The 24,529-nt window shown below is 38.7% G+C and overlaps 1 protein-coding gene across 2 annotated transcripts; it reads right to left on the reverse strand.

Annotated features, from left to right (window-relative positions):
* Positions 1-7,878: 7,878 nt before the first annotated feature.
* On the reverse strand, positions 7,879-24,057 carry hbp1 (HMG-box transcription factor 1). 2 transcript variants are annotated; one of them, XM_028451741.1, is made up of 11 exons: positions 23,963-24,057; positions 21,784-21,950; positions 18,127-18,304; positions 17,903-18,023; positions 17,675-17,789; positions 16,423-16,541; positions 15,199-15,355; positions 13,701-13,845; positions 12,806-13,102; positions 9,919-10,060; positions 7,879-9,837 (listed from the first exon to the last, which is right to left on the reverse strand). In XM_028451741.1, the coding sequence occupies exons 2-11, from the start codon at positions 21,854-21,856 to the stop codon at positions 9,820-9,822; spliced, it is 1,365 nt and encodes a 454-aa protein (XP_028307542.1). In that variant the 5' UTR covers positions 21,857-21,950; positions 23,963-24,057; the 3' UTR covers positions 7,879-9,819. The 2 variants fall into 2 exon arrangements, with proteins under 2 accessions (XP_028307542.1, XP_028307541.1); XM_028451740.1 differs by having other exon boundaries at positions 21,784-21,953.
* Positions 24,058-24,529: the final 472 nt, after the last annotated feature.

Consider the following 24,529-nt stretch of genomic DNA (forward strand, 5'->3'; position numbering starts at 1 on the left):
AATCCGAAAACTATCCAATATCTATAAAGCACTCTTGAGTTTTAACTCAGTTAATATAACTGGAGACTTAACTGTCAATGACTAATGGCACTGATTTCTGGGCCTAAATCTGTACTATAACCTCCAAAATAACAAAAAACACAAGCCTAGAATGAATTGAAAATAAGGTTCTTCTGGAGGCCTTTTAGGGGCTGACAAAGACATGGGATGCTCTGGAATGCACTGAGTAAAATAAGAAAATGGAAACCTAAAGAAACACAGAGCTGTAAGTGTTTGGGATGTAAGTGGGAAAAGATTGGATTTTTAATGTTCCTTTAATGGCCTTTAATGTTCTTCTCCTCTGCATATATAACCATGGTGTTTTTATAGGGACGAGATATCTGCCCTCTCTGCTGCACTGAGGATCAAAAATAAAGCTATACACACAAAATAAAATGCCATGCTGAAATATTTAATTGTATGATAACAGCAGTGAAGCTATGGGTATAATGAAAACTGGCATGGTTGATTTTGCTAAAATGTCTTTCTCTTTTTTATTAAAAATGGATTTCAGGATTAATTCGATGCTTAAAACTGAAAAAATACAGACAAAAAAAACCTAAACAGAAAATTAAGCTCCATAAAATATTATTTTACCCTAATATAGCCACAGAAAATAGTGACGTCCTAGTGTGCACACAGTATGTCGGTTGTTTTAAAGGTCATAACAGGGCGATCCATTGTAGGGATTTCTACCGACAGGCTAGAAGCAGCAGTCCAATAGGTTTACATTCATGTGCTCACACACTTAATGACAGAAAAGTATTATGCTGTGATGCTCTAGTTCAAAGTCAGGTCATAGTGTTTACCTCTGACACAGTAAGTGAACTGCTGTTGTGTGACTGACATCCTGCACTATATACAGTTACATAAGACCAAATGCACTATTTCTAATGCATATATATTCTAATTAAGTTGTTTGGCACAATTACGGTATTTCGGTTTAAGCTACTTGTTAAAGTGTAAGGCAAAGACAACGCAGCAAACGTGGTGGGTTTCCAAGCACAGATCTAAAGACACATACTGATACTGATGTCTCCCATACATTCCAATAATACGCTGTGTGACTTTGCACTTGGATTCTTAAATCCCTCAGGTTTAATCCCACAGAAATAACTTTATGCTTACCTGAACATGAATACAAAATATTAAATCATCAGCCTGACAGTTATACAATTAAGGGTACCCCTCAATCTGACCATCAACGTTGTACATAAAGACAAATTTCAACATATTATAGATCCATTCTGTGCTAAGGAATGCTACCTCTTTTTAGCCTTGTCAAAGAGCAACCGTAGCAGTGGAGGCAGTCAATGAGGAAACCAAGCTCCAGGTTTTGATGCATCAGTTTATCTGTTTATTTTTAATGTACACCACAAGCACAGTGTACTTCAATCTCCACTCAACTCTCTACTGAACAGAATGAAGGTTCTTATATACAGGTGCACCACTAATTAGCCTGTACCAAGCATGGGGTGACATTTAATTTGCATATTAAAAGTTATTACAGTCCTGAAAAGTGATGCAGAGGTTGCTGTCTCTCTGATGAACAGGTCAGTAATTGTTTTGCTTCTGGAAGATTTTCTCTTGTATCAGTTGCATGCGCAAGCTCATGCTCCCGTATGTTCCTGTCGGGGGTGGAGCTTAGAGGAGGTTTTCCTAGCTCAAATCATGCTAGCTTTCAAATTTTGCCTTTTTAGGAAAGGTAAAAAACACTTTACTTGAGGTTTTATACGTGAAGGCTGACATTACGCCGTCATTATTATGACATGACACTTATCATTAGCATGCATAAGGTGCCATGATGGCTGTCATTAAGTGTTGTTCATTACCCTAACCCTACGTTACCCAAACCCCTAACCATAACTCTATACCTAACCTCACTTGATTCCTCTATCTAACCCAAAAAAATGCCAACATAGCTCCAAAGGTGTCATAATTTAGCAAACGACAGACAGCCTGCCATGCTCATTTTTGCTGCCTATTTTTCTAACTGCTTATTAACCCTCACACTGTGACATCATCTCCACGGTGATGATGAAACAGTGTGAGTTTGTTTGCTGGTAACTCAAACGGCTGTCTTTGCGGTGTCTCTCTTGACCATGTCTTATTTCATGTCTCATTAGCTGTGTGTTTGGAGGCCATTGATCTATGAGACGTAATTACATTATCAGAAAGAGAGAGTGGTATGATCCTTTACAGTACACACAGAAACTAATGACGCAAGGTCCAGTTTGCTGTTATCACTCTTGCACCGTTTGATGCTCAGAATATATTCCTTAGGTCAGTAACGGAAACGTCCTCAAACTTTGCTCAAGATTTTTCTTATAGAGTTTCACCCTCATCCACTGAAAATAAATGAAGACCTCATGCAAACAAAAAGGGCAACTCAGACTGGGACTAAAATGCATGACATTTTTTAAATGATGAAAAAAAAAAATCCCCAAAGTGGTGGGGGTGTGATTTTGAATTAATTATCCTGTTTTTGGAATAAATACTTTTGATTTATTGATCTGTGTATGTATATGTCTGTGTTATAAACAATGTTAATCATTGTCCCTAGAAGCTGGATTTTTCCTTATTGAGGTAATTTCAGGAACAAACCAGGGTATCCTGTACTACAACACTGGCTAACTTCTAACTGGTGTAAATCAAAGGTAACTTATAGGAGAAACTCTAAAAATGTAAATATTGTGCAAAAGTTCATTTATTTCAGTAATTCAACTTAAAGCTGCAATATGTATTTTTTTTTTTTTTTTTTTAATCATTTGGTCAAAAATCCATAATCATTTTTTAGCATATTGTAAACCAAAGTATTCTGAGTGGACAGTGAATCTCTGCTCCTTCTCCTTCTATACAGGAAGTTTAAAAATCCAGGAGCTGGATGTCAGCCAATCAGAGATCTTTCTACAAACGTGTGCTCCATGAGCTGTTTTAAGCGTGACTAATGGCTGCTCGTCTGAAGTCAGGCTTGTTCACGGACCATCGGTAGTAAAAGTGTAATGATGGACGTTCAAGCAAAAGTCTCCATAACAGCGTTCGACACAATAGTGACACAGCAAATCAAGACGAAAAAGGTCGACTGAGGTGGAGAAGAAACAATTTAAGAGGCACAAACACTGAGAAGGAATGGACCGCTTTGTGTCCTCATTGATCCCCGTGACTGTGCACAGTCCGCCCCACACACTCTGGAGAGAAAGTGAGAACAGACGGGATAAATCGTGTTTGAGAAGCTATTTCAAGGTGAAATCTTTTTTGCATTCTGGATGCGGAGTGGTAGTTGTCAGTCCGCTCAGAGCGGCAGGCAGCCTAGATCACAGCCAACTGTGTGAGCTCTCTGGTGGGGATGAGCTGACAGTAGCAGTCGCTGCTCAGGACAGTAACTACACAATGATGCATTCATGTCAGAGTCTCTAACACACCAGAAAAATCTCCACGAACACAAGATAAAGTCTATACATTTGTCTCTACGGAGAAAAAAGTCACTAAGAGCGTTCAGAAAATATACCAATAAGGGAGGTTGAGTTTCGGTTTCGGTTTCAAAACGGAGCGGAGAGAGGATTCTACATACTGCAGCTTTAAATGGTGAAACTAATATATTATATAGACTCCTTACACGCAAAGTCAGATATTTTAAGCCTTTTTTTGTTCTAATTGTGATTATGGAAATGTGCCCCTTTTACATGAATTACTGGCTCAATAAGGTGTTGTATGGATGTTATCAACATGTGGCACAGCTGTGTTATAGATGACCAGGATGCTTCATTACCAGCCTTCAGCTGAACCACGTTTTAGTACTTTTGGCAGCGTGGGCAGGTGCCAGGGTTGGGTTCAATTACATGTTTTAGTTACAGTTTCAATTACCCATGTTTAATTACAATTCAATTACAATTACAGTGACCGGCATTTTTTCCAATTACAATTAAATTTCAATTATTTTTTACATAAATGCAATTACAATTATGCTCTCAATTACTCAAGTTGAATTACAATTTTAATCACAATTACTGAGCCTGAAATAAATGACCTGATAAAAGTGAACCATCTCTGACGATAACGGGTCCTAAATCAGCTGTAAAATACATTAAAAACAAATATCTATGATCTAATTTATTTCCTACTTTATTAGGCTTCCTAATCAATAAAAATATAGGTTTTTATATTTTTGGTGTGGGCGGCTGAGCCTTTTTGTGTCACTATACCCCTAGAGCTAATTTTTTTTAAAATGGTAAAATATGGGAAAGCTGAATATTTGTTGACTACACATGTGTAGAACTGTACATAGAACTGTTACGTAGTTCCCCAGTTTTGTTTTAAATTATATTTTAAAAATCTAATTTTATAGAATTTTCATCGCAATTACAATTACAAAGTCAATTATCTGAACTCAATTGCAATTTAATTACGATTATGATTGCAACAGATTTTTAAAATTACAATAACACTGTAATTGTAATTAATTATCAATTACGTGATTACAATTGACCCTAACCCTGACAGGTGCTAAGTCCTGCTGGAAAATGAAGTCATCATCTGCTGAAGAATGAAGTGCTCTAAAATGAGCTGGTAGGTGCTGCGTTGACTGGACTTAATAAAGCACAGTAGACCAACACCAGGAGATGACATGTCTTCCCAAAGCAACCCAGACTGTGGAAACCAAACATCTTGGATTGTGTGCCTCTCCATTCTTCCTCCAAACTCTGGGACCTTGCTTTCCAAATGAGGTACAAAATTTGCTGTCATCACAAACGTGGTCCCCACGCACAAAGCAATCAATTCTTTCTGTTTCGTGACAGTGTGACATTCTCCTGTGAGCTCAGGCTGAAATATGTTAGTGTATTTTAAATGTGCTCCTACGTCTGATATGACCAGGGCTAGAACAGACAAAAGAGATTGGGAACCACAGATCCAGACAACTCGGTATTTATAAAAACATGCAGCATGTATTTAAAAAGGAGTCTGCCTAGTCAGGGCTGCTGTGTAATAATCTCATTTACCATCAGATAACTTCAAATGTCACCAGTAAAACACCAGTGAGCTTTTTTCCTCGTCTCTGAAGGTTTTTAAGTCATCAGGTCGTGATGACCAGAGCATAGCTCAGTAAAAGCAGCTGGACTCTTTAAGTAGTGTTTAAAGGTCTCCTACTTGCCTGCAGTCTTTTCCATCCATCTCACTTGTCCCAGTATCATTCATTATCATGATTAGAGAGACTTGAGGCATTTATGTGCTGTTTGTCTTTCTGAGTGACTGACAAGGTTGTATTTATGGAAACGAGCCCCTCAGACACAAACCCATTCTGCTCTCTCTCAGTGAATCACTACAGATAATTCACCTTAATTAGACAGCGTTGATGAAAGTGCAGCGTCTAAATTAAGAGGAACAAGATGTTTTTCACCATTTTGTTTATTCATTTCTGGATTTATAATGTTATTCTCTCAGTTAATAGAGAATCTGAGATTTGTCTTTTTCCTGAGTTTAAATGCCTTTCATTAACTTTTTTTCATGTGTTGGCTCCATGATAGGAACAGCAATGATTTCTTTAGAATCAGTTTCATTATTATATTTCACTCCATGTCAATAGGTGTTAGCACTGAGCCCAATGAGGCTGCTTTGGGATCCTTTGTAAATTGCTGTGCAGTTCACAAGTTTCAGTTTTATGGATTCACATCGGACAAAAGTTACAGATTAAGGTAGTTATGAAACAATAGAAAAGTCTTAAGAGTGTGTTGACTGAAACCAAATGAATTGAGCTGCTTTAAGTGCAGTGAACTCAAACTGCTCAACAAAATCTAGTTGTTGATTCAGCCCTGATGATGATTTCTACTTCAACCTGAGAAAAAAGGTCAGCCATGCACGTCATGCACTCTAGAATAATCTTGGATCTTGAATAATGATCAACAAAATATGCAACATATTTAAGGTAGAAATAGGTTAATCAACAAAAAGGTAGACATGATGGTTTGCACAGTAACAGACTATTGGTGTTTAAAGAGTCAGTGATCTTTACCTGTGAATGCTCATTGCAGACTATTCTTTCCTGTATTGAAATGAAATGAGCTATAGAGAACTGACTGAACAGGGGAAACTGAAGTGATGGTGCTCTCTAGTGGAAAATGCTTCTATAACACCAAATTATAAATAGAATTGTGGAAAATATTTTTGCATTAAACACTGAATGTGCAGATTTGTTTTTACTATATATATATATATATATATATATATATATATATATATATATATATATACACACACACACACACACACACACACACACAATGGCCTGACTGTTGCTCAGTGGTCCAAAGTTAATTTTGCATATGATTTGGAAATCAAGGTCCCAGAGTCTGGAGGAAGAGTGGAGAGGCTCAGAATCCACATTGCTTGAACTCCAGTGTGAAGTTTCCACAGTCTGTGATGATTTGGGCTGCCATGTCATCTGCTGGTGTCGTTCCACTGTGTTTTCTTAAGTCCACAGTCAACACAGCATCTACCAGGAAATCTTAGAGCACTTCATGCTTCATTCTGCTGACAAGCTTTATGGAGATGATTTCATTTTCCAGCAGGACTTGGCACCTGCCCACACTGCCAAAGATACCAAAAACTGGTTCAATGACCATGGTGTTACTGAGCTTGATTAACCAGCAAACTGGCCTGAACCCCATAAAGAATCTATGGGTTATTGTCAAGAGGAAGATGAGAGACACCAGACAACAATGTAGATGACCTGAAGGCTGCTATCAAGGCAACCTGGGCTTCCATTACAACTGAGCAGTGCCACATATTGATCACCTCCATGCCACGCCTCATTGATGCAGTAATCCATGCAAAAGGAGGCCCAACTAAGTATTGAGTGCATAGAAATGAACATACTTTTCAGAAGACTTATATTTTTGTTTAAAATTTCCTTTTTTTTTATTGAACTTATGTAATATTCAAATTTTCCAAGACACTGAATTTTGGGTTACCATTATCTCTACGCCATAATCATCAAGATTTCAAGAAATAAAGGCTTGAAATACTTCACTCTATGTGTCATGAGCTTATATCATATATGGGTTTGACTTTCTGAAATGAGTGACAATAAATACTGAACATTTTCTTGATATTCTAATTTTTTTTAGATGTACCTGTATACATACATTCATTTTCATACTCGGTTTTTTTTTCAGGATCACAGGGGATCTTCTGGTGGGTATCCACTTCTCAAAGGGCTTTAGGCGGCGATACACCCTGGACAGAACACCAGTCCATCAGGCAATTTAAAACCGGGATACCTAGAGGAAATTCACAAAGCACAGGGAGAACATGCAAACTCCACACAGAAAGGACCAGTGTCCACCCCAGGACCTTCTTGCTGTGAGGTAGATGTGCTAACCACTAAGCCACGGTGCACTACTATACATTGAAGTTACTAATACTTAAATAATAAATAACTGTTTTAAATGTAATCTGATATAATGCTCATGAGGTTTTATTATTTATTGTGGATGGTGCATATTATAAAATATGACAAAATGAACCAATGTGGCAGTCCTCAATCTGCAGTCCTTAAAACGTTTGGTTTTTTGTCCATAGGCTTGAAAAAAATATATGTATTTAAATAATTTGGTTATTTAAAAAAAGAAAATTGACCATTATGCACAAATGATAATGTTCCATTCCCAATGTTGAACCTGTGTAGTTTGCATGTTGAATATAAGAATGTAAATCCCACATCGTTAGTAACTGCTGTCTGAAATGCATTGATGAACAATAAATATTGGCTGTAACGGCACAGAAAACCAGAACAAAGAGACTGTGTTTAGTTACCCAAAAGAACAAAAACACTTTAATGCTACATCAGTTTGAAAAAGTATTTATAATATGATACAAGTGTATTTTGTGCAAGAGGTTGTTGTGGCTGTGAAACCTGTACATGATGAAGACAAACAACCTGAAAGCTGAGTAACACAGCAGCAATGAGTCCAAACTGCTAAGTGTACATAGATAAAGATACAAGGAACATAATACGGACGGGATGGACCAGAGTACAGTGGCTGTAAAAGGTTAGATTACATATTTATATAAAGTGCAGAAGGATTAAACAGGTCGGGGCCGATCTACTAAAGATCTGCATCTGTAAAAACGAGCACTAATGTCACTACGTGTGCTGATAGATGCTGAGGGGCATCTACTGTACTAACCCCACGCAATCAGGATTGTGTCTGTCAAACACAAACATAATACACACAAATTCATTTGGCGGCTTTTGCTCTGATGAATATGTGATGTGGAAGAATCAGAGCTAAACGTTGGGATGAATAAATGCAAACATTAATGTAGCCTGTGCAATGTGATTTATCATTTTGCACATAGATTCAGCACGTCCTACAGCCAGCATGTGCTAACTGTCACAGCTTTATACACACAGTGATGCTTCATTGAGTTTTAGAATCAAAAAAATATTGAAATATATAATATATATGTGTAAAAGCTGTGTAAATTGTGTGTGAGGTATAATGACCAAATAAATAGCCTGTTTGACACTATTTATTGGTACCGGTGCTTTCTTTCCTCTTAGGCCACGTTTTGCTCCTGGAGCCGTGCACTCTGCTCTCCCTCTCCGACTGCACAAATGAGGTTCTGGGATTCAGACTAAAGTCTATCACTCTTGCTGAAGCATTGATGGTGAGAACCAGCGCTGACCTGCTGCCTGATGATGTGTGGAGTAATAGGTCAAGTTAAGTCAATCCTGAGTGCGTGCGACACAGCACCAAACCAGGACACAGCTCTGACCTCCTGGATGATGACATACGATTTCTGAGGGCTGATCTGAGAAGTGATATCAACAGTAATGGACGGACTTTAAAAAGCTTTACATTAAAATGCATATAAGCAACAGCAACATTTTGAAAAAATAACATTACTGTCTTTTAGTCTATTCAAGTAACAACACTTTCATTTACATTTATTTTGTTGGATATCTAATTGAATAAACTCAATGTATTCACTAAAAATAAATGAGTGTTTGTTCAGAACTGAACCTGCTGCTCTTCCAATGGCTTCAAAGGTACTTTTGTCCCTTAGCCCACTCAGCTCTTCTTCGTTCTCCATGTTGAACACTTAAAACGCAGAAAATTCCTCCATAGCAGGCGAGAGAATAGCACATCCAAAGTATAAAAGCTTGCAAGAGATTTTGCATCCTTAATTTGAGATCTTAGTAGATCAGCCCCTTAAAAAGCGAAGGCCTACAGAAATGTGACAGATTTGAAAAGTCACTCTCACAGTGCTGGAAGCCTCCTTATCATTCGCTGCTGTGGTCGGGTCGAAACAATCGACGGACTTGGCAAACTGTTGGCAACAGTTCAACAGCAGATTATACTCTGAGATACAAAATGTATGAAAGAGAGACCAATCTGTGCAACAGACAAGAGTCTTAAAATACCAAAAGTCCCATTTTTGCCCAGAATAAGCAGCTGTTTGCTGCTCTCCGTGCTGGAGCTTAGCACCAAAGGCTCCTTTCTGCCAGTATGAGCTAACCTGAAATAAATGAGAGGGTTTACCTTTGTTCCTGGGCAGTAAGACATCTCTGATGTTAACGATATAAGAAAATATATGCACTGTTAGGGACTAGATTACATGCTTTGTATATACTCATAAATCTGCTTTGTCACTTTAATGCGTCAGCGTTATAAAAGTAAGTGGATTCAGCATCACAGTTGAGTCGTAAGAACAAAGAACAGCAAGGAGGCATCAGGCGGTCCATCACCTCTCCACCCAGCACCAGAGCATTGTGGGAGATTAGGTCTGCTGAGAACCCTGTGGAAGGACAAACAGTGCATTGTGGGAACCAAAGAACAAACCAGCAGGTGCCAGTGGCTCATAGACATTAGTGCTTACAGAGTTGGTTCTTTTCCTCTTCCAGCAGTCTGGGTTGAGTCTTTTCTGCTCCTCAGCCAGAGCCTTGGCCTCCATGGTGTACATCCTCCTCTCCTCGCTCTTCATTTTCTTCCACTTATCACCCAAGATGACACTAATAGCCCTGGAGCCCAAAGGTCAGAGCACAGATCAAAGATTGATTAGTCACATTTCTACCGTGACAAAAAATATCTTTGTTCTCCTCTGACATTTTTATCGTTTCTCTTTCTACCCAGGCATTGACCTACATTCATTTCCCCATCATTAAACCTTCAGAGATATGCCAGACAATGCAGAAAAGGTAAAAGAGAAAAATGTGTTGATAGGATGTAGACTGTTGGACTGAAGCTATTTCAAACTTATGTGTTGTGTGACAGCTGAGAGTCTGACTGATCAGCAGAAGAAATGACCAAGTGAAAGCAGTAGAATGACTTGCTTATGCAGCATCTTGTGTACGTGATGCTCATGAACAGGCCTGGAGTGGTTAACCAGGAGGACGGGGACAGTTCCTGGTGGACCCCATCATCCTTCCCACCACACTGCATTACGTTTTAAAACAATAAAAAATGTGTATTTAAACTCAGTTTGTCTGACTCACATCAATCTTTTTCAAATAACTAATGCATAGATCTATGCTGTTGATGTGATATAGCAACTCCTTTTTATTAGCTGTAGCACATCAAAGTGTAGTGGGCATGTCCTCCATCTGCCACATGGGCAGTGGGGCAGTGCTTTTCAATCTTGGGGTCACCCGGAATTCAAATGGGGTTGGCTGAAATGTCTAGTAATTGTTAAAAAAAAAAAAAAAAATTACTGATTAAAATTATATTTTTGTAATTTTTTAAAATTATTAATAAATATTAATAATTGAACGGGCATCATATGTACACATCATGCACACAAACCCCATGACCACAAAAAGGTGGCAATCCCTAAAGGGGAGAAACTGAAAAAAAAAATACAATACAGAAAAAATCCTTCATTCAGATTTCATCAACAGAGAGATGAGAGGTAGCTGATATTATATCGTCTTCGTGTTCCCTTTTGGCTACATTTTTTCCGCTACTTCTAAAATTTTGATTTGAGGGGGAAAGACATTTATTTGCATAGGGTCAGCTTCGACAGACCTAGAAATATTTTAGAAAAATACCCTGAATAACACGGTTTACAGAACAATCTGCTTATGACTTTTCCCCCGTTTATCTGTATGTTGTCAACGGTTAACACTACATTTAGTGTAATCTAATGCAACATATATGCATGTTATATTCTAGCTAAAAACATAATAATAATAATACATTTATCATATTGCTTAGTTGTGACCATCAGCAGCCCTCCCTAAGGAAGGGTGAGCTCAACTTTAATAAGGGCTGAAGAGGGAAATGTTACACCCAATCAAAGAGAGGCAAAGCACACCCTAGCGATAATTACATGATTAGAATAATAATAGGTCATGAAATAAAATGGGCCAGTCTAAGGCATGAAAATCCAGGGCTGAAAATGAGCCCCACTTCGGCCCTGCTCATGAACCTTACAAACGTTTCAATCTGTGTTTGTAATCAGGATTTGTTTAAAAAAAAAAGTTGTCTGTGTGTATTTCATTTCATCTGTATTTACATCTGTATGCATGTGTAATCAAACCAAGCCACTCTATTGGCTGTGTCTTTACCCGTGACTTTTGGAACACTTTTAGTGAGCAAAATCTGTAACTTTTTGAAACTTGTAACTCATGCAATACACGCTTGGTCACTGCTACCAAAGCCATAGACTCATTAATGTGAGGCCAACTTCATAAGATACTTTGTCTTAAAAACATGTTTCTCATAACTTAAAGTCCTAGTGGCATGGACAAACAAGTTAATTTTAATAAAAAATAGACATGAATGGTGAAATGTTTGTAGTATAAGAGGAATATTGAGATAAAGCAAACATTTCCAAGCACTTTGCTGCCGTCTACTTCAAGTTTTTCCATATTGTGACATCATGGGTGGACTCTTCTTTGGTTGACTGTTTCTCGCATGCGATTACTTCACATTCAGAGCTCAGATTAGACAGTGCCTGGTATCAATGGATAGAGCTGGTCCTCTCGAGTCTGAATTGAGTCCGATGGAAGCAAAATGCAGTTTTTGGACACAAAAAAAAACCTACTAAAATCGAAAATGGGGGAAGCCCAATGAGAAAGGAGCCTCATACCCAGGGAAGAGTCAGAATTGGCCCTGCTGGAGGCTCTGGAAGTCCGACCAGTTCCATTTTTTGTAGTGATGCTGTGAGGCCAGCACAGTGCTCGGAAATGTATTTATTTTTTTATATGTTACACATTTGATTATACATCATGATACATCCTCATGATTGTATCAAAGATCATTATGTACTCTATTTTATATTAAAAATATCTTGCTTTTCCATGCCACTAGCACTGTAAATTATAAAAAATACATTTTTAAAAGAAAGCCAAAAACAATTCAGCATCAGATTGGTGGGTTTATCACTTGGTACCAGCTACGACTGGTGGTTTCTAGTGGTATTGCACAAGTTACAAGTTTCAAAATATTACAGATCGTGTTCACCAAAAGTGTACCAAAAGTCACGTGCACAGAGACAGCCAATAGAGTTGGTCCAGTTTGATTACATATGCATACAGATGTAAATACAGACACGGTATGGTTTACAAACAGAAAACTCCTTTTACAAATCCTAATTCTACACACACAGATTGAAACACACCCATGGATCAAAGTATAGACACAGATTGTATTACGCACACACAAATAGTTTTGTTGCAAATAGGAGTCGTCTGCTGGTGCACTCCATATAAACACCTACATATAAACATATAAACCAGTGCTACACTGGTTCCACTGGGGCTCACCTGTTGTCCTTCCCCGGATACATCTGTGTATATTCTACTCTGTACTTCTTGGCAAAGAGCATGAAGGCATTCATTGGCCGCTTGCATTTTGTGGGCGTGGCACCGCTGGCTGTCCCTGGGTTGTTGCTCCGGTTGGATTTACTGCTGGAGGATTGTGGGGAGCAGGACCGCTCCAGTTTCTCACAGTACTGACTGACTGGGCTGACGGCGCCCCCGCTAGACAGGGAGGCCCGTCGCTGACGAGCCATGTTGCTGAGGACATACACGGCTGAGGAATCAAGCGGGGTGAAGTCGTAACTACAGGAGATGAAGAGGAAGGGAGGAACAGGAAGGTCCAGCATGATTAACACAATCTCCCACTATTTTTTTAGAAAATATTAAAACTAAAATAGTCCTAAAGGTGCAACAATCTTCTAAACCTGGAAAAAATTCACATCAAATTTTAAGTCTATACTAGTGCTTTAGCTTAGTGTGGGGAAATACCAGGATTCTCAAGGTAATAGCTCGCAGCGTCATATTTAAAATTATTAAAAAAAGGACATAAAAAAATAACTATGAACTTAATTTTAAAAAAAGATTATTCTCAACTATGAACTGAACTAGTTCATTTTAACATTTGTGAACTAAACTTTGAGCTATTCCATGTAGAAAATTTACTTTTCAATCCCCTAGCGTATTAAAATAATAATTAGGAAAAAACATAGCTAAAGTCCAGGCTGATGAAGATTTTAGAACCAGAAAACTGGAGAGAAAATAGTGTCACGACTTTCAAGGGAAATGTTGTCCAACAGATGTGTTTATTGAGCGCAGAATGAATAATGTATATCTAAGGGACAGAAAGTGTGTTTGTGACACACATTTAGGGTGATGATATGTTTTGGTTTGAAGGACGTACCTCCTAAAAGTGTCAAAGACGACCGAGTCATCACAGTTAATGGCTTCTGGGTGGGTTGGTGGCAGACACACGTCTCCAAGCTGCATCTCATAGCAAGGGATCCCATGGTGCACCACAGTAAGGCTTGGATAAAAAGAGGACCACCCTGACAAAGAAAAGGAGACATAAAATCACTACGAGTGTCAGAAAATGTATTAAAGATGTCACTACTTAGAGTTGAAACTACAGCATTAAGCCTGAAACATGTAAGCTGCATATTTGCCTAAGTCTTATACATACAGGTGATGCTCACACCCTAATGAAAGCTGGAGGAACATTTAAAAAGAGACAAATATGCTCAATACTGAGTAAAACAGCTGGAAGAATCAGACTCAATACTGACTCAGTCTACTTGGTTGGAAAAATAGGGCTTCACAAACTAATCACACTGCAGTTAATAATACAACTCACCCAATCATCCAATACTCTCTATCTCAAATTATTGAAAAAAAGAAGAAAAAAAAGGATTATAGGCTGAAAATCTTCAAAACCAGACTTTAATAAAAGAAAATCTCTACCATTAAATCATAGCATATTGCAGTTATTTAATGAGTTATTTATTTATTTTTTGATCGGACACGAATCTTGAAATGCACTAAAAACTAAAAAAGACAATGTAATAGTTGAAAGTCTTATTTCTCCTCTAAAATATCTTTATTACCTGAGAAAGTGTCATAGGAAAAAAAAGTCATCAAGGACCTTTGGAGGATGTTACAAGCAAGGCTAAGTTTCCTTTACAACAGCCAGCTTTTGTGACATTAAAATCCATTCTAAAATGTTTAAACAAACTAACAGTCTGGTTCAACCACTGTTGTCTTGATGAATTTTCAGAGCACTACCATCCCTGCTGCACTCAGAAGCAAAAAAAGTGATGACTTGAAGTTGACATTGTTGGAAATTCACTGGAAAGTTCCTAAATTTTGTGTTTCTGCTTTTTTCGATGAACCTCTAGCTGTGCCACTCATGGGTTAATGCTGGGCCACACCTTTACTGAGATCCATCGGTTAAATTAGCAAAGATGCTATTCTTCAAATTATCTGGTAGGAGTTGTTTATTTACAGTCAAGCAGGTTTATTCTAACTTTGTTAATGTCTCTTTGAGTTACTAATCACCTGTTCATCCTGTTTTTTTTTTCCTGAATATGTCTGCTGCTGTCAGAAGGACCAGATCATATTCATATGATACGTTCTGAGTGCTTGAACAGCTTGAACAGTTGGTGCGGGGTTTTTCTGTCTATATGTGACGCATGATTCTGATGTAGCAGTGAATATTTGATAAATACACTCAAGCAGGGCCTGAACAGTGGGTTCCATAAATGGAACAGAACATAAATCAAATGTACAGACATTCCATGAAGTCAGGCATTGATTTCTATACAAGTACCATTTGCTCTTCCTCAAACAGTCAATCTTTACAATCACTTGGTTTAATTTTCCTGAAAACACAGGTTCAGTCATACCTTTGTTTTTGACAAAGAACGGGTGATCCAGTCTGCACTCAGCTGTGAGAAGGCCTTGGTCAGGGGAGCCAGGGTCAAAGGTCAGTTTGAGGATCGCCTGACTAAAAGACAGCGTCTCTTCGTGGTTGACCAACTTAAGTCCATCTGAACCATAATGCTGTATCAGAAACAAAACAGCCTGATAAGAACTACAATTAATAAAACAGATCAACACTAAGTGGTAATGGTAAAATATTAATAAGATAACTCTTCTGTGTTTTAAAAGGACAGAAACTTTCTGGGTTTCCCTGTGATGGACTTACAGTGCGTCCATTGTCGACCCCGCTTAGTGCCCAGAGTCAGATGCTATTGATTTCAGCATCATGTGACCCTATATTCCATGTAATTTCAACAAATGGCCCAAGCACTTTGGTCTAAAAAATCCTGAAGTTTTTACCAATTGTTCCGATTGTTGTGCGTCCTTATTTTTCTTCCATTTTCAGTTTACAATATCTCACAAATGACACCACATAAGAAAGTGAAATTTGGTATACTATTACAGCTCCACCTACTCTCACAGAATATACAAAAATATCTGCGATACATCCTACCCGGTGGACATGCCAGCCCCTCAAATTTGAAAAAAGTTAGTCAGGGTTTGGGGCTTGAACATGTTTGGGCCTTCTGTAAACAACTTTAAATATGCCTCTGCTCCCTGTTATTTAATGAGCTTTGAGCTATGTACATAGACTGTTCAAATCATTTAGTTTTAAGCAGATATTGATGATGGTCCTTGTTGTTTCTTTTTGCAAATCCAAAATACCATCATCAGAATAACCTCCTGTATAATGACCTAGAAATACATTTTATCCACTTTTTTTTCATGCAGAAAGGTTTAAAACATTCTGAAGATGTTCCCATGTATTGTTGACAAAGACGGTTTGGCCATTTGGTGGAGTTGGGTGGGGTGGGGGTGAGACTTTGGACTCCAGCTACTGCTCCTATGTGCTTTCTGAAGAGCTAGCTGTGGTGGGTCAACGTATAATGTTTAAGCTGCCCCCCAGTGGTTTATCTATGGACTCACACCATGTACAATCAATGCAAAAAGAGCCCAGGATGTTACAGGCCTCACTGCAGATTTACAATTTCAACACCTTTGAGCCCATTTTGCTCTGTTAAATTTGACTCTCAGGTCCTATGTTGGACTCCCAGATTACTTCGATGACTCTGAAAAGGTTGCCTTGCCTTCAGCCTGGAGGTAGATGGTAGCATGCTTTCATCATCTGAGTCATCATCTGAATCCCCGAGTTCATCAGCTTCCTGCCACTCCACATTAGAACCTCTGTGGAAGCGCACACGAGTTCCTGAATATCAAAAAAGATACAATTAAAATGCAGTGAATCAGCGGACGTGGGCTGACACTGAGAAGGAAGTGGGAGACGGAGCGGATAATTTCTTTACAGATGTTTTTTAACATCTAAACACACATTCAAAGTCATACAAGAATTTAAAAAAGCAGCTGTAACAGAAGTATTAAACAACCTACAATTATTATTTACATGATAGTTACACGAACATGACAATAAATGCACTCTTTTGTTTGTTGATAAAGCTTTGAGAACACTTGTACCATTTGTTTAAGAGTCCAAATTGAGATTAAAAAAAATAATGATATACAATATTTTACTCAAGCATGTGATAGAATCCATTAAACAGGCTACTTTATTGAAGAGAGCATTGTACATGGGACAGAGAGAAAAGAGAGCAAAAAGGACAAAAAGAGGCCAAATAACAGCAAATTTTGCTGAAAAATTACAGCAGGAATAATCTCTCAGATAATAAAACCTCCATGGAGGTCCAGAGAGGGATTTGGCAATGAAAACACCATGAAAGGAGGAACTGCTGGGGAAAAAAGTGTTTTGTTAAAAGTATGCTAAGTGTCCTCTTTTCTAGAAATCAGAAATTGTTCACCCAAAGTTATGGGCAGAGAAGTTCCAAATGGTTTGTTATCACATTAGTAAGAAAAAATCTACATGGGTAAATGGATTTAATTTATATAGCACTTCATCCCACCAAAATAGTCTCAAAGCAATTTACAGTATCAGATCATTTACACATTCACATACCAAATGGACAGAGCTGCCATGCAAGGACCTATTCAACCTTAAGCAGCCACTAAGAGTTCAGTGGCTTGCTCAAGGACACTGTGTATATCACTGCTTTTTTCCAATCAATATAACTTTATAAATGACAATACAAACTTTTAATGTAAACTATATACATCAAAATAAGCCATGGATTAAATGTAACATTCTGAAATATATCACAAAATAAATCTTGAAATAAAAAAAGTTAAACCAAATACCACAAGAGTTTGAGGCTCAAGAAAACTGATTTCTATTTTAAGTAATATTGTAAAGTATATGTTTTAACCTGTATGTGTGTATGTCTAGGCATTGATTTGTTGCACATGTACACAAGTGATTTTTTTCATTACCTTTCAGAAAGCAGTGCCAGGCTGTGGACGGCCAGGAGTGAGACCAGGCCATGTCTTCATCATCAGAAAAGGATGAAGACATGGAGAAAACCCCAGACTCTGATTCACTGCAGGCCTGTTATTGGTTTAAAGTGTGGGGGGGTGAATTACATCAGGAAATAGGAACAGGAAGCATGTTACAAAGCAAACAATCACTGGGCCTAAAAGAACTGGCCAGTCTGAAGTTACCCTGACACGCCTGCGCTCTCTCAGGTGGCCCCTGTACGGGTTGGGTGCACTGCTGGCTAACGGGGGCCGAGCGTAGGAATGTAAGCTGTTACTGGTGCCAAAGATGTGAACTGGAGATGATCTGGGTATAAAAATCATATCTGTTGTGACACACATTGTTACAACTAAAAAATGCAACATTTATGGACACATTAACATAACTCATCAGTTTTTCTTCTACAAACCTCTTGTGAGGAGCATCCTTCAGCAATGGACTCTGAGGACTGGTGGCAATGTTGGCCAGCTCAGCAAGCCAGTTTGGGCTTGGGGAGCAGCTGAGCTCCTGGTGAGACACTGCTCCAACCTGAAACAACCTTGTAGACCTCTGGTCCTCCTCCACCTCCTGCAGCTCCGGCATGTCATCTAGGGAAAAGTAGCATTTTAGAGCTTTTCAACTGCCGGCCTCCAAAGTTTAGTAGAAATTTCCATTACAATTACAGATTTTTAGCATATTTAAGGTTGCTCGAGACTATATTTATTTATCTTTTGTTAGATAAAGACCTCATAGATCAATAAATTAAAGGTCATTTGCTCATTTAGTTTATTATTGCTGCTCAATGGTCTGTTTTGATCTCCACTGTAAACACTCCATTTATTGACAATTTGGAAAAGTTTTGTGCATCGCCTTGTGGCACCAGACAAAGAGGACAGTGATTCTCTTGACACTCTTTTTGTTTTAGTCTGTTCCTGATATTCCTCGTGATATTACCTCACTTCCACGAGACTTTCAATTTTGGCCGAATTTTGATCGTTCAGCGTCACTTTGGCAGAGTTTTACCAACACTATATTCAAGCTGCGGTTTCAACTTTTTACATCTTTTTTTTTTCTTTTTTTGAGCAAATGATCTTTGATTCATTGATCTATAAGGGCTACACTTGGATTTCCTCTTATGGTGGTAACTTCTAGTATTTATTATGCGTGTTCTCTACTACAACACTGGTTAACTTTTTACCAGGGTAAATCACCATGGTAACTTAGAACGTATAACGTGGGGTAGAGCAGGTTTTTTTCTGGATAGGATATCAGAGAGTACAAAAGCAATAACCAATCAGTTCTCTTGGATAATGACCTGCCTATTCTTAGAAGATCCTGTTGGTGTGTGCACTGTGAGAGGTGCGAATATTTAGGCACAGATGCAGTCTGGTTGGGAACCAAAATACTGTAAAATTTGTGGTTTTCCCACCCACCTGCCCATACATTTAATCAAAGAGGGGTTTGATGTGATAGCAGGTAAGCTAATAGGCTGTAAAATACAAAAAATGTCCACCTTATGATGCAGACTTAAAGGCAGGGTAGGTAATTTTCAACAACTAGCATGATTTTGAAAGTAGCATCCTCCAACTGCTCCACTTTTACCCACCTCCTGCCCTCTGTGCTCCATCTAAAGCCACGTCCCTCACACACATGCACGAGCGCCGGTGCTCCAGACACAGACCTCAGCTCATCGCTTGTATTGTGTAGAAACTTCATCGTCTCATGTCTCATTCAGCTGTAAGTAAACACTAAACTTTATCATTATATATATTAAAAAACGTGACTAAAAACTCAATTTTAACTCTGTCACCGTTGATGCGCTTTGAGTGTGGGCTAGTGCACATGAGGGGTCTAGAATGAGCAGGGAGACATGATTGATTAATGAAAAACCGTCTTTTTTCATTGGTTGACGTTTTTACATTCTTACAGCTGCTACAGATGACAGATTTTCTTTATTCCTTTTTCAAAGCACATAGGATCCTAATTTCTGTCAGGACATAAAGACAATTTCAACCAAAAACTTAAAAAGTGTATCTGGAGAAAATTACCTACCCTACCTTTAAGGCTCAAACATACATACGGCCTGGTAGTAGTTTCCAGTAAAATCCTACATTTCTCATAATCCTCCAAATCGCTTCTCTGTAGTCCTTGTACGCCTAGGACGTGTTTTAAAGGTGTCAGTACTTTCGTAGCTCGTCTGCATCTCTCCTCTAAGCTCGTGTTCATCTCTCCTGCTCTGTTTCTAACCTGGCAAGAACCAGATTGTTGTGTAGCCCTCCCTCTAACTCAAGTTCTCCACATCGATCTGGGTCCGTGTCAGGCGAATCCTTTCGGAACCAGGGAGGGACACGAACAGAATGCTTGAAGCTTGGGGCGAAGGGCCTGTCCACCATGATTTGTTTTAGCCAATCACAGGGTAACAAATGATGTCGTCATTGGCATGTGCCGCAGAGATGCTGCTACAACAACAACAAGGTCTTTTGGGATAGTAATGCTGCGGTCATTATGTTGTTGAGTTACTTTTGCAACATGAGTATGTGAGTTAAGGGCGTGTTAACCATCCTCCTGCGTCGACATCTTTCTATTTTGATTCAGAGCTATGCTAATAGCAGTAGCACGGCTAATACCTCACCCCTCAACTGCGCATGCGCCAGTTTTGCTTCGGCACTTTTGCCTTCATAACACCCGGATATCCCAACACTGCCTCATGATAGGTTCTAACCATTTTGGTTTCGAAAAAGCAAAAGCGGGAGCAGTACAAGATGGATTCTGGTGTTTAGGGATGCACCGAACATTCGGTGGCCAAATATATTCTGAAGAATATTGTAAAAAAAAAAGCCACATTCGGCCTTCGGTTTAGTGAGTTAAAAGCAAGGCCGAATAGTAGTGTGTGACGCAATGACACAATCAAACAATGTGCAGTGATTTTGAGTCAGAAAAGTGTGCGCGCGTTGCTGCAGGAGCACAGCAGCAGCAACAGCTCCTCCTTTCCGCACACAAACACAGCCAGACTCTCTCCGTTGTCAGTCACCAAGTCCATTGTTAGCGCTGTGAGCCACGAATCCGTCAACATCTCCATCTTTCCTCCATACACTACACCGGGTCTCGCTGCATAGGCTGGTGTAGCATTAGCACGGAGTGCTAACAGCTGATGAGTGTAAACAATGGGTCCATGGCTCCAAGCAGTGACTCGAAACACGATCGGTAGCAGAAAAAGTAGTGCACTTTGGCAATTTCCTGTCTACATTATGTCCTTCCTGCTTTTGCTGCAGCGACAGTGTTGCTTTAGGACTGAATTATTGATTTACCGGTAAATATTTCATATTTTTAAGAATTGCTCCTCATGGTGATGTGAGTTGCTCTGCATTGTTTCTTCATGTTTGTGATTGACCACAGTGTCCACGCAGCCAGGTTCGATACCACTGGTTTAAGTTAACGTCTTAATAACCAGAGTCATACTATAGCTACTCTGAGATTGTGAATGTTTGGTCGTCTTTATCTGATAAAAAAAACTAATATTATCGTTCTGAGCAGTTTTATAGTAAATTATATACTGATTTCATTGTTGTTTAAAAAATACATCTATAACATGTTTTTAAAAATTGGTTACAAGCCAGAGGACACAGGTGACAGGTAGAGCAAGCAGGCAGCTTTCAAATAGAGTAAAGGTTTATTTTTCTCATTCAATTAATTATATTGATTTTAATAATCTGGTAATTACTTTATTAATGTAAGTATAACTCAAGTTTTGCTTAATTTTCATTTCTTGTCTAAAATGTCTAAACCCAGGGTTCTCAAGTCCGGTTCTGGTGAGCACCTACAGTATTAAGCATGGTGGCAGTGTCATCATGCATCTCTACAGAAAGCCTGTCAACAAGATAATCTGTACAATCAGGCGTGCTGGACTAGGCACGCATCCCAGACATGCAGGACACGAGCTCTCTAGGAATAGACCTGAGATCCCCTGGTGTAAACTTACCCTTGTGGAGGTAAAATCTTTAAGCAGTCATTTATACCATACTTTATCCTTTTACCAAATCTATGTTTGCTTAACTGTTGTATCATCTTTAATGGTTTAGCATTTTACCATAATCCATGTGGCACCCCGGTGAGGAGCGCAGGTGCTCGTTGCACTTGAGTGGATTGAAAACTTCGTCCATGCTCACAATGTTCTGGAGATTCCTCTTTGTTCCTCAAACCAGCTTCAGTTCACATTACTCAGCGTCCATCAGTACAATGGCACATCATTAGAGTCTGCTAAACGAAAACAGCAGATTTAGATCATACACAGATAATGACAAACTGCTGGGTTCTGCATATCAGTTAAAGCTGCTGGAGACAATGGATTTTATTAATCAGATAAAGACTAAATAGTGTAGGCCTCATAGATCAATAAAAAGATGTAAAGGATTGAAATGGTTGCTTGAAAGTTTTTGATCTCCACTGTAAACACTCTTGTTGACAGTTTTGTGCATTGCGTAATTCTATGACACATCTCACGATGCAATACACAAAACTTTTTCAACAGTGTCAACAAGATCGAAACAAACCTCCAAGGAAAATTTGCAAACTTTTACATCTTTTTTTTTTTTTTCTGGGCAAAGTCTTCCATTTATTGATCTATAACAGCTTTAAATTTGTGAAACATACAATTCCTTTTCTTAAATCCCAGATTGTTCTTGAAATAGAACAAACTACCGGTACATTGTGTTGCTAAAACAGCTCTGACCTTTCAAGATGTAGGCAAGTATCTTAATGTATTCAAATTTATTAATGAATGCTTTTGAAAAGCCTGTGCATGAAGGTACAAAAGGTTTTCAAAACCTAATAATTGATTTTCCAAAGATAGGTTTAGATTAATTTAAATTCTCCATCCATTGATCTGTCTTTACTCCTCCATCCCATGAATAAACTCAGGGAACAAAGTGGGTACAAGACAATCCCAGTGACACACTCACTGAGCACCACTATTACCACTCCTGATAATTTCACAAGCATGCCAACCATGTAGAAAAAATACATTGGTGGAAATGGGGATTTAAAATGAAAAAGGAGGACTGTAGGGAAGGTTTACGCATGCAGAGGAAAAGCAAAAAAGACGCTCTATAATGAACCCAAGAGCAGACAGACAAAAGAGAAGCTGCTTTATTTGAATATTTCGATATATACTTTCATAAATACCTGAAAATTACTTGTTTTTAATGTAGTGGTGTGCATGTTTTAATTGAATTAATGTGACGATATAAAATAAGATGTGAAATGGCAAAAACATGATTTAATAATCAGTTGTCAGGGTTTTCAGGGAAAGCAGAGTGGTTTTCTGTGAAGTGCTGGACACTGTGCAGTCTTTGAGGAATCCTTTGTTTCTCAACCATGCAGGAAACCTCTATGAATGGTCATGTGACGCGCTGCGTGCAGGCCTTGTTTATAAACTCAAGGGTGGACTGGCGCATGCGCAGCAGTGCTCATTCATTCCCAGCTGCGCAGAAAAAGTGAATAAAATCGGAAAATCGCTTTAAAAAGTGACGTTTAAACACTCGAAAACACGAGTATGTCTTAAAAACAACACCGACATGAGATAAATATGAACTCGCATGCGTGTTTTGTTTGGATTTGTGTTGTTTAGTGACGGGCTGTACAGAAAAACAGCCTTGTAGTTACACAATGACAAAAGAACATGCTAAATTCAAGTCGATATGTGCCACTTAACTGTCATTTACGCCCTGACAACGCATTTAAAGCTCCAGCAAAAAAATGTGAAATAAAAAAAAAAAAAAAAAAAATCCCTTGATTTTGGGGAGCACGGAAAATAACAAGGAGCTGATAGTAAAGCGTTAAATGCAAGTTTGGTGCAGTTTATTGGGCTCATGTAAAAGCAAAAGTCCAAAGCAGAGGCTCGAGCACTGTAAACAAAAGAATGTCAACAAGTTGGGACATGACGCAACCTCGTCCCGTTCAAAATGAATGACACAAAGAGCTCGTGCCGACCTTTTAACCAGCAGCAGCCGTGCTCGTGCTCGTTTCGGCCTGCTTTCATTCAACGAGCTGCCGTCAGTCACACTGGTTTGTTATCGACAAAACAACTAGCGCCACAGAGGCAAAACAACCGCAGCTTAGTCTGACTGTAGACTCCATTAGAAGGTGTGACAACTACGTTGAAACTTGGTTTTAAAACAGCGGATTCACGAATCATATAAAAGTCTAGATAAAGACCACGTCAACGCGTTTCTCTTGTCGAGAAAAAAACCAGCTAACTTCCCACTTACCAGAGCTGTCGCCATCGAGAAACTCTGGCATTCACTGGAGGGGTGGGTGAGAACCTTCACAGAGAAGGCTCGCCATTGGTCAATCACGATGTCAGTTACACAAGAGCTAACATTCTATTGGATGGGCCGCTTGAGAAAAATGTAAAGGGCGGGGCTTGGTTTGTTGTTTATCGTCCCATTGGTTGAAAGTGTAAGGATGTTTTTTACCCAGTAACAGCTGATTGGCAATAACAAGAACAATACAATGTTACATCAGCGCGAAAATCCCTGCAAGTACTACTAAATATTGACATTTTCTGCTGCAGGATTTTCTGAGTGAATGTTTTATAATGAATGAATGAACAATGTGACATCTAAACTTTATGAATGTGTGTCTTTCATTATTGTGGATAACAATAACGTGACGAGTACAAATGCTGAGTTTGCTTTCTTTCTTCTTGTCTCCTTAGTTAAAAAAAAAAGCTGCAAAAATATCGAAATGTGTGATATGAACAATGCGTTTAAATTAATACAAATTGTGGAAAAAAAAATAAAAAATTAAAATCACATTTATAGAAATAATTATTT

This window comes from Gouania willdenowi, chromosome 6 (assembly GCF_900634775.1).
Source record: "Gouania willdenowi chromosome 6, fGouWil2.1, whole genome shotgun sequence".
Classification (NCBI taxonomy): Eukaryota; Metazoa; Chordata; class Actinopteri; order Blenniiformes; family Gobiesocidae; genus Gouania; species Gouania willdenowi.

Coding starts and splice junctions, on each gene's coding strand:
- hbp1 (XM_028451741.1), bottom strand. CDS start 21,856: ATGGACGAAGTTTTCAATCCACTCAAGTGCAACGAGCACCTGCGCTCC. Junction 13,846..15,198: donor GTTCTTTGTCAAAAACAAAG/GTATGACTGAAC, acceptor TTTCTTTGTCAG/GGTGGTCCTCTTTTTATCCA. Junction 10,061..12,805: donor TATCCGGGGAAGGACAACAG/GTGAGCCCCAGT, acceptor TTTGGGCTCCAG/GGCTATTAGTGTCATCTTGG.